The sequence below is a fragment of the Macrobrachium rosenbergii genome, chromosome 57 (assembly GCF_040412425.1).
Source record: "Macrobrachium rosenbergii isolate ZJJX-2024 chromosome 57, ASM4041242v1, whole genome shotgun sequence".
Taxonomy (NCBI): Eukaryota; Metazoa; Arthropoda; class Malacostraca; order Decapoda; family Palaemonidae; genus Macrobrachium; species Macrobrachium rosenbergii.
The window spans coordinates 219,266-230,000 of NC_089797.1; the positions used below are offsets into that span (position 1 = coordinate 219,266).

Genomic DNA, 10,735 nt, shown 5'->3' on the forward strand with positions numbered 1-10,735 from the left:
TGCCTCATCCCTTCTCGTCACATGACCATACCACTGCAGTCTTCTTTCCTGGGCCTTCTTTGATAGTTCTACCACTTTGGTAGCCCCTCTTATTCTGTCATTTTTGATCCCGCTCATTTTTGTTACTCCACACATCCACCAGAGCATTTTCGTCTGTGATGTCTTGAATATTGTTCTCGGTGTGGTCCTCATCAGCTGATATGTTTTGCCACGTTTCATAACTCAACTGGAAGATGTGAACACCTTTCCCCTATTGTCATCTGTATAAGGGAATCTTACCTCATCCTCCAAAGCCTAAACGCTCCCTGTGGTTGTATAATCACTAGAAGGGGTGTTACAGAAGAGTAACAATACTGCAATTAAGATAATCACGCAAATGAGCCATTGTTGGTAATCGGGATTGGGGGAGGGGGGAAGATGTCCCCCTGTCATAATTGATTCACAAGTGATTAGAAAAAAACTCCAGCCATTCTTCAGGATGTGACCTTGATTTCAACTTTTTCTTGTAAATACTTAACTTTGCAATTATTGTTGAGTAAATGAGAAAAGAATTCCTTCTCTACTGCGCTTTGGTAATTAGATGAATAGTCAGTTTTTGTCGAGAATGTTTTACAAGATAGTTAGGTTGGCAATGCAGTATGAATGAGAAATAAAACTTTGGATAAAATAGTGTAAAGAAATTACATACATCCAGTCATCTTAAGTAATTGGACAAGTAGTCAGTTTTTGTCAAGAATGTTTTGCAAGATGGTTGAGTTGGCAGTGCAGTATAAAAGAGTAATAAATTATCAGATGAAATAATAAAAAAAAAATCTTATGTCCTGTAACCTTGGAGTTCTTACGTTGCAGATCTGTTGCTATGAAAAGATAGAGTTGGACTAATTTTATTGATTAACTTGGTAATACGAAATATACATTAATTTGGCATGCTAAGACATTAAGAACTGCTAGATGTATTTTCAGGTTTGTACTGAGTAAAGGACCCATGGCTTCTAAAGTAAAGGATTTTAATCATTCATTATCCTGTAATGATGGAGCAGTCGTCTTACCTCACTTATCTCGTGCTTCTCTTCTCTAGATCCGTTCAATCATCCTAAGATTAATTATTCCTAACAGAATCAGCATTTCAGCATTTGCCCAATAAGACTCACAGTGTCTAACAGTAAAAGAGATTTAACAATATGGAGCTCTGTAGGTCCAGAATATCAAGATACTAAAATCCCACCAACCCACAGCTTCCTCCTGACGATTATATACTAGAGTAAAAGAGCAATAAGCATAACACAGGTGACAAAACAAAACTAATTCATCTACGTCTGTCCAGAAAGACTAGGCCAATCATTTTTCCCAGGGGCTTCAAAGGCAATCCATCTGCTACTTTTAGGCCGATGTTGAAACTCCCACCAACCCACCGCTTCCTCCTGACGATTATAAACGAGAGTAAAAGAGTAATAAACATGACATAGATGAAAAAGGAAAACTAATTCATTTACGTCTGTCCAGAAAGTCTAGGCCAATTATTTTTCCCAGGGGCTTCGAAGGCAATCCATATGCTACTTCTAGGCCAATGTTGAAACTCCCAACACTAACCCACCACCCCCTCCTGACGATTACAAACAAGAGTAGGAATAATAAACATAACATAGATGACAAAAACAAAGCTAATTCATCTTCGTCTGTCCAGAAAAGGTAGGCCAATCTTTTTTCCCAGGGGCTTCGAAGGAAATCCATCTGCTACTTTTAGGCCGATGTTGAAAATCCCACCAACCGTCCGCTTCCTCCCGACAATTATAAACGAGAGTAGGAGTAATAAACATAACATAGATGACAAAAACAAAACTAATTCATCTACGTCTGTCCAGAAAGACTAGGTCAATTTTTTTTCCCAGGGGCTTCGAAGGCAATCCATCTGCTACTTCTAGGCCGATGTTGAAAATCCCACCAACACACCGCTTCCTCCCGACAATTATAAACGAGAGTAGGAGTAATAAACATAACATAGATGACAGAAACAAAACTAATTCATCTACGTCTGTCCAGAAAGACTAGGCCAATTTTTTTTCCCAGGGGCTTCGAAGGCAATCCATCTGCTACTTTTAGGCCGATGTTGAAACTCAACACCAACCCACCACTCCCTCCTGACGAGTACGTACTATAGTAAGAGTAAAGTCATTCCTTTCGTGTTTTTCCTCCCTGTAAAAAAAGTCACAATAGCCAGAGGTAGTCATGCTTCGCCTCCGAGGGATAGATGAGTGAGACGCCCCTCGCTTGCGTCAGATTCTTCGGCGCCTCGGGAGGGAAGAAGAATGTTGCCTTGGCTAGGAGCTCAATGGCTGACTGGTAGCCTCAGGCGCCGCATTACGGGATAATTGGGTATGAAAGGAGCCTCCTTGGAGCCACCATGGCTCCTACTGCAATTACTGGGAAGACTTTTGGAGTTGTAGTTGTTTTTGTTTTGTTTTGCACAGTGGATCGTTATTTTTTTTAGTGGATTATGCAATGATAAACTATCTATCTTTTTGATAATCAAGAATATAACCAAAGAGAACTAATAATTTAACTCATTTTCAAGGTAATATTTTTTCATCCTTTTTCAGTGATGTCCTACCCTAGAGCAATTCTCCTCATGATTTACTTAAATTCTTATCTGTTTACTTATTAATTTGTCAGTTCATTTTTTTTTTTACTTTTCTGATAACTGATATCTTCTAAATACACATCAAATCTTCTGTCACTTCTTTCTAATAAACACCATATTCTCTGGAAGCTTGAATTTCAAGTCGATGGTCCCATGTGGTAGGCTTGTTCCATACGAATAGGGTTCATCTTCTGAATAATAATAATAATGATAATAATAATATTGGTTGAAATCCCAAATAATTTCTGAAATGAATCTTGACCAGTGGTAATAATAATAATAATAATAATAATAATAATAATAATAATAATAATAGTGGTTGAAATCCCAAATTATTTATGAAATGAATCTTGACCAGTGGTGGTAATTCAATAATAATAATAATAATAATAATAATAATAATAATAATAATAATAATAATAATAATAATAATAATAATAATAATAATAGTGGTTGAAATCCCAAATAATTTATGAAATGAATCTTGACCAGTGGTAATTCAGTGGAAATAATAATAATAATAATAATAATAATAATAATAATAATAATAATAATAATAATAATAATAATAGGGTTTAAATCTCAAACAATTCCTTAGAAGAATCTTGACCAGTAATGGTAATTCAGTGGAAATAATAATAATAATAATAATAATAATAATAATAATAATAATAATAATAATAACAATAATAATAATAATAATAATAATAATAATAATAATAATAATAATAATAATAATAATAATAATAATAATGGTTTAAATCTCAAATGATATCTTAAATTAATCTTGGCCAGTCGTGGTAGTTCAGAGGAAATCATAATACGCTCACAGACATTCACTTGTCTGTGTCATGGAGGCGAACACACTAACGGGAGCTTCTCCTTGGACATTTCATATTATTATTCCCACTCCCTGTGATTACGGACAATTTACGATGGCCAGGCGATGTGTCTTTCACTTTCTCTCGAATTACCCGTCATTTAATATTGTTATTTGTCTTGTTATGTTATTAGTTTATTTGTCTTTACGTAGAAAAGATAAAAAAATCAGAGTTTCTCTGTTCTTATATTCTGAGTTATGGCTGCTGAGTCTAGCCACTGAGGCATATGGTTTAAGCAGGAGATTTACATATTGAGTAAGCAGGCTTTATACAAATGCCCTTGAAACATATGGCATTCCTCAAACTTAAGATTGCTTAGCTTGTCTTTGGGACTGGCTAGGTTAGGCCATTTTTTTTTAAATATAGCTACAAGACACTAAACAGAAAGCTAAAAGTCTATGAAAAGCTGGCTCTTAATTCAACTGTGGGTTAAGGAAAGAAAAGTGTGTATGTGTGTGTGTGTGTGTGTGTTTATGTGTGTTAATGGGAACTTTACATTCTTAAATATGTTCCTAGTTGAAGTGGTAATAACAGTTAAGTAAGTATATCTGAAAATATGTGGCTTTACCGGACATTTGCATAACTTTTACCAATACATATGTACTGTGCAAAGCATGAACGTCATGAAACGTAAACAAAACCTCTTTTAAACGCCCTGAAATGAAACAGAAATAATAATTTTCATATCATAACTTAATAAAGAGATTCAGGATAGTAGCAAGCTGTACATACGTGTCCAGTGTTTCATTTCCCAACTTATTTAGTTTGATAAAAATTGTAAATAAGTCTACCTTCTAAGTTTTACGGACAGTGGATGCAAAAACTGTAATAGTTTACCAATAAAATATTACATTTTCTACTCATCAGTGACTCTTACATTTTCTACGTTGCTCTTAAGTATAACTTTAGGGTATCGTGGAAGAAAACATGAAAAAGAGAGGTATTCCAGTCCCTTATAAACCTGATAGAGAGATCGAGTCCTCTCACGTGTACCATTTTAGTTGTTCGAACCTGTTATGTAGATGCTTATTAGAACTAAGGTACAGAAGTTCACCATTTATTTTCGAGTGTTTAGTGTCGTTTTTGGCTGAAAACTTGGAGCACCAAAGGACCCTTATCCTGAAGAGGGAACGATAACACCTCTAATATACAACAATTCTACCTTCACAGGTAAGATGTAGACTTAGGTACTCCACTATTTGCTGTTTGTAAATATAAACAGGGTTGGTCTACAACCCAGAGTACGGGGCAGACTATCAGTTAGTTTGAAAGTTTGGAAAAAGAAGAGTATGTCCTCTATTAGGCTAATAAGCTTGCCATGAGATCATACCAATGATTTAAAGGAATAGAAATTTTACTTTAGCCTAAAACACTAAGTCCATTCGGGCACTGAAGAACCATGCCAATGTTTCTCCAATCCAATGGCCTAACTGGGGCTTGGTATGAATATAAACAGCTCTCTCCGTTATGTACTCCACGTTCACTTAGATTTTATTGAGGAGAAATCGAAAAATAAACATATCTTGTGCAAATGTATGCATAATTTGACTTAAAAAATTACGAATACTGAATATAATGGTTTATTAATTCAAGTGTTTTTATTAGTTATAATGAAAATAAAATAAATCTAAGCATAGAAACGGAAAGAAATGTTGCTCATAGCTCAGTCATTTTAAAATATACAGAACTGATCTTAAGTGAAAGTGGATATTTAATCGTTATAGAAGATAGGTCATCCACATTTTCGATAACAGAAATACAGGAAGTTTAGGTAAATAATTAGACATTTTAACTTTACTTAATTGAAGTCTGTCTTAAGTTCTCAACACGTCCTTTGGACATATTTTGATGGTGTTTTGAAGGGACGTGGTAGGTAAATAATTACAGCTTTAAACTTTACTTTATTAAAATCAGTTCTCATACATGGCTTTTGAATATATTTTATTTCTCACTTCTTCCCAATGAACACCATATTCTTTGGAAGCTTGAATTTCAAGCCAATGACCCCTTTGGTGGGCTTGTTCCATATGAATAGGTTTCATTTTACATTTTTCACCAACCCTTGTCTCTGTGGCAGTGGCTGTCAGAATAAATGATAACAGGCAGAATTAGCGTGTCATTGAGGTATATGAGGTGAATAAATAGAAAGGCACAAGGAATCTGACATTGATAACTACTGAATGAAGATGTTGCTGCAATAAGTTATTTATTTTGATTCTCACTTTTATTGGCTTCTTCTTCTTCTTCTTCTTTTTCTGGATGATAGGGAATTTTACATCACACGTTTTGACATCGAATTCCATCAGATATTTCTCTCTGTATCCAGGCAAGGCTTCCTGTCATGGGAAAGGAGAAGAATTAAATTCCTTATTCAAGTCAAGATATAGAATGTGTGCCCTTACTTAACTTTATTTGTTGGACAAATGTCTTTCAGTCAGTTGAAGGTAAAAGATATGCTAAGTTTTACTTACTAATTCATAACTTATTATAGCATACCATGAATTAAAAAATGGGAAGCTAAGTCAAATAGTGGATTAGAAAGGAATGTACAACAAAAATTAGGATCTCTCTCTCTCTCTCTCTCTCTCTCTCTCTCAAAGTTCTCTCTCTCTCTCTCTCTCTCTCTCTCTCTCAGTATGAGCATAAGAAAGGAATGAACAACAAAATTAGGACTCTCTCTCTCTCTCTCTCTCTCTCTCTCTCTCTCTCTCTCTCTCTCTCTCTCTCTCTCAGTATGAGCACAAGAAAGGAATGTACAACAAAGTTAGGATCTCTCTCTCTCTCTCTCTCTCTCTCTCTCTCTCTCTCTCTCTCTCTCTCTCAGTCTGTCTGATCTCCCTCTCTCTCTCTCTCTCTCTCTCTCTCTCTCTCTCTCTCTCTCTCTCTCTCTCTCTCAATATGAGCACAAGAAAGGAATTTACAACAAGGTTAGGATCTCTCTCTCTCTCTCTCTCTCTCTCTCTCTCTCTCTCTCTCTCTCTCTCAATATGAGCACAAGAAGACCAACTTCATCAAAAACAGAAAAAAAATCAAATCTCCAATTCACCTGAAATTCGTGAATAGACACCGGGCCAATTCGGGAGGGCACAACGATGCCCAAAAGATACAACTCCCACTAAGGTGTGTCTGTTTCCATCCGCTATTGTTAGCGGACTTCCGCTGTCACCCTGGTAAAAAAATTATACTGAAAGAGAAACACCGAAGAGTCTGCTGGTTACCTGTATGCTGTTTAATTTGGTTGACTCATCTTCATACTTAATGTTTTCAGTCCCACTTCCTAAGCTTCTGTGTCTCACAAACATTCCCTGCTGACTCTGTGTCTGCCGTGTTCCAACCCAAAACCACATTGGTTCGAATCATAGTTATGGAAGACGAACTTATATAAAATTGGCTTTAAGTGTACTGAATTTCCAAGGTATTGTGAACTCACTGCTATTGGTTATTTGTGATTTGAGGTAAATTTTGTCTGTAAATAAATAAAAATATATATATATATATATATATATATATATATATATATATATATATATATATATATATATGAGAAAAGTGTATATATATAAATCCATTCAGTTCTCTGCTGGTGTCTTGGTAAACAGGTAGAATTAGTGAGCCACTGTAATGTATAAGATTATCAAATAACTAATTTGTAAAAGTTAACAAGATCCACAGCCAAATATAATTAGGGCAGCTATAAAACTTCGTAACCAGTTCTTTCATCTTCTGAATAAATGAACGATTTTTTTAAATAGATCCCCGTTTGTCCTTTGTTATAATCAGTTTTCATTAATCAGTTAAAAAAATTTTTATAATAAATATGTCTACTTCTTCCTTTTGCTTATAAGTGTAAATTCTCGAGTACTTCTAATCAGGACATAATTGCTAAACAGACACCACCCTACTTACAAACATTCAACTTACAAACGTTCAGAGATACGAACAAAAGGGATCGCAAATTAAAATTGTGTTCAGAGCGCACCCCTGTGCCACCCGTAATTTCAAATTTTGTTCTGCGTGTCTATTCTGTAGGATGGTCCCTATATATTAAAGCATAACAAAAGATATAAGCAACTCACGAGGCATGCGTCAGTGCCTCCTTCAGGAAAACCAGCGCACAGGAGGTCGTCGTGGATGAGATTCCCAAAGCCAGTGTTGCGACAGTCCTGGTTTCTCCACACGGGGATGACAGCAGCCTGTGGGGAGAATGGGAGACAATGCTTGACGTTATTCCTTGGGCTAATTGGAAGGAAGGGTTTAGAGGGATCTCTTTTTTTAGGCAGAGTTTTAGTTTATGATGTCAGATGACTTTGGCGAAAGATAAGTGCATAGTTAAACATTTAGAAGTGGACTTCATTTCAGTAAATGTAATACCTTAAGATGCCACGTATCTTAAGTGAAAGTACCTTAGGTAGCCAAACATTCAAAGAAGGACCTGAAGTGCTTCTATTGCTATATGAAGTCACAACTTTATGGAAATAAAAATGCCAGATGAGGAAGTCTAGTCGTTGTTTTATATTGTAGCATCACATATTACTAATCAAAATAGGTAGAGCTGAAACGCATTGTATATCTACTGAATGACTTTATTTTCTATCTCTGGAGAATCAAAACTAAACAGCAAAAAACATAGCGGTATAGCAAACAGATAGAGCTGAACCACAGACTAGCCAGTGTATAACTTCATCTTCTATCTCTGGAGAAGCAATACTAAACAGCAAAAACATGATGGGATATAAAGCAGATGGAGCTGAACCATCTATATCTCTATATGACTTAATGTCCTATCTCTGGAGAAACAATAATAAAAAGCAAAATCACCTTGAGTTTGTTAGCGTAATTCTCAGGGTTAGAATCGACTGACCCCCAACCGGCCACAAGGGCATCGCTGCCTGCGTAATCAGGGGCATTTTCAGGGCAGACATGCTGGTTTAATCTGTAATGGTAATAGTTTTACATTTCAGTTTGCTGGTATATTGGTCATCCCAGGGCAAACAAATAAGATTGTAAACTATCATACAACTTGGAATTGTTCATGTGAGTCTTGTGAGCTGTAAGAAAATAATCTAGTTTTACATTTCAGTTGATGTTCTGTTGGTTATCGCAAGGCAACCAGATAAGATTACAAATATCCAAAAACTTGGCATTGTTTATGAGAGTCTTGTGATATGTAAGAAAATAATCTAGTTTTACATTTCAGTTTTGAAAAATTATTATAGAAATAATAAACGTGGTTTGATTTCTGTTTCTTGAAAAAAGCTTGCAGTCACATTGAAAGATGAAAGCAGATGTATTTGCTTAGATGAGAGATTTTGAAAGCAACATCCCCCCCAAAAAAACCATGTGCCTTTCCATTCACATTCACATTCACATGTTACATAGTGTGTAAAGCTATCATATATATTTACATAACAAATACAACTAAATTTTCCTAAATTACGGCTGAATTGTTCAGAGTCTTTCTAAAGTGACTTCAAAAGTTTACTTACTAGAGAGTGATCTAGAGGCACAGGATAGTCAAATGTCATCACAGCCAGGTCTCCCACGTTAACCCTATCTGGTCTGAAAAGTAAAAAAAGAAGAAAAAAAGTAACAATGGGGCATCTGTACTTAACAGGATTTTTTTTTTGTATATTACCATTTAATCACAATAAAAACAAGTAAAAATGCATCTAGTTTTCTGTACAGCGTATAATCAAGGCCACCGAAAATAGATCTATCTTTCGGTGGTCTCGGTATAATGCTGTATGAGTCGCGGCCCATGAAACTTTAACCACAGCCCAGTGGTGGCCTATCCTGTGGAATTGCCAGAAGCACGATTATGGCTAACTTTAAACTGAAAGTAAAATAAAAACTACTCAGGCTAGAGGACTGCAATTTGTTTTGTTTGATGATTGGAGGGTGGATGATCAACATACCAATTTGTAGCCCTCTAGCCTCAGTAGTTTTTAAGATCTGAGGGCGGACAGAAAAAGTGCGGACAGAATAAAGTGCGAACGAACAGACAAAACCAAGACAATAGTTTTTTTTACAGAAAACTAAAATTGCTAAACTAATGCAGAGTCAAACTGACGAATTAACTGACTGATTTCTCACCTGTGTTTCGGATGAAAGGCGATTTTCTTGATCCTTCTGATCGTCCGAGGGGTGTCGTTCAGATCCCCGATCTTGTGTTCGGCCAGAACGGCAATCAGCTTTGACCTCTTCTTCCTGCAGTAAAAAATAAATAATATGAGAAATGTATAGATAAATCAATAAACAAGTGATATCATATAGAATGCAATAGGGAGCAATGGAAAGAGTTGAAAGATGTTCACGGCATTTTACTGTAATTTCACGATTTTTTGAGTCGTCTAGAAAATATTTTGTTACTTATATGATGGCAGAAGTTCAGTGTGTTTATACCTCTTTGGTACAATCTGTAACAAAGGCCCATACGACATAGGGATTAAAAAACACCGAAGTACAATGTGGTTTGTTTATCTTAGTTGACTAAGATAAACCAGGCCTCAGGAGAGCTTTGTATACCATCCAAGAATACCAGAACTAGACACATCTTACACCTCAAGAATAATGGTATTAAGCTCATCTTGCTTCATAAACGTTGCTACAGGACCACTGTTTATTTCCCCAGAGAAGCCAGACCTCAGGAGAGCTTGGTAAACCATCAAATAGCAACAAAGTTAGTAGCATTTATACCTCAAGAATTGCAGCATTAAGCTCATTTTGCTTCATAAACGTTACTACAGGACCACTGTTTATTTTCCCCGGAGAAACCAGACCTCAAGAGCTTGGTAAACCATCACATGGCAACAAAATTAGACGCATTTTATACCTCAAGAATTGCAGCATTAAACTCATTTTGCTTCATAAACGTTACTACAGGACCACTGATTATCGGAGAAACCAGACCTCAAGAGAGCTTTTCAACAAAATTAGACGCATTTTAAACCAGCATTAAACCATTCTTCATAAACGTTACTACAGGACCCTGGTAAGAAACTATCAAATGGTAAACTATCAAATACCAACAAAATTAGACGTATTTTATGCCTCAAGAATTGCAGCATTAAGCTCATTTTGCTTCATCAACATTACTACAGGACCACTGTTTATTTTCCCGGAGAAACCAGACCTCAGGAGAGCTTGGTAAACTATCAAATACCAACAAAATTAGACGCTTCTTATACCTCTGGAATGACTGTATTACGCTCATTTT

General features: G+C 35.8%; 1 protein-coding gene across 2 annotated transcripts in view; it reads right to left on the bottom strand.

Annotated features, from left to right (window-relative positions):
* Positions 1-5,407: 5,407 nt before the first annotated feature.
* LOC136837060 (venom serine protease 34-like) overlaps positions 5,408-10,735 on the bottom strand; it is a 15,317-nt gene continuing 9,989 nt past the window's right edge. The window contains exons 8-13 of one of the 2 annotated variants that reach the window (XM_067101650.1): positions 9,613-9,726; positions 9,006-9,078; positions 8,338-8,452; positions 7,596-7,712; positions 6,566-6,686; positions 5,408-5,855 (exon numbers count right to left, since the gene is read on the bottom strand). In XM_067101650.1, the coding sequence (XP_066957751.1) occupies positions 8,429-8,452; positions 9,006-9,078; positions 9,613-9,726 (211 nt within the window). In that variant the 3' untranslated portion in view covers positions 5,408-5,855; positions 6,566-6,686; positions 7,596-7,712; positions 8,338-8,428. The remainder of the gene's footprint in view (positions 5,856-6,565; positions 6,687-7,595; positions 7,713-8,337; positions 8,453-9,005; positions 9,079-9,612; positions 9,727-10,735) is intronic. The other variant, XM_067101649.1, reaches the window with a different exon arrangement.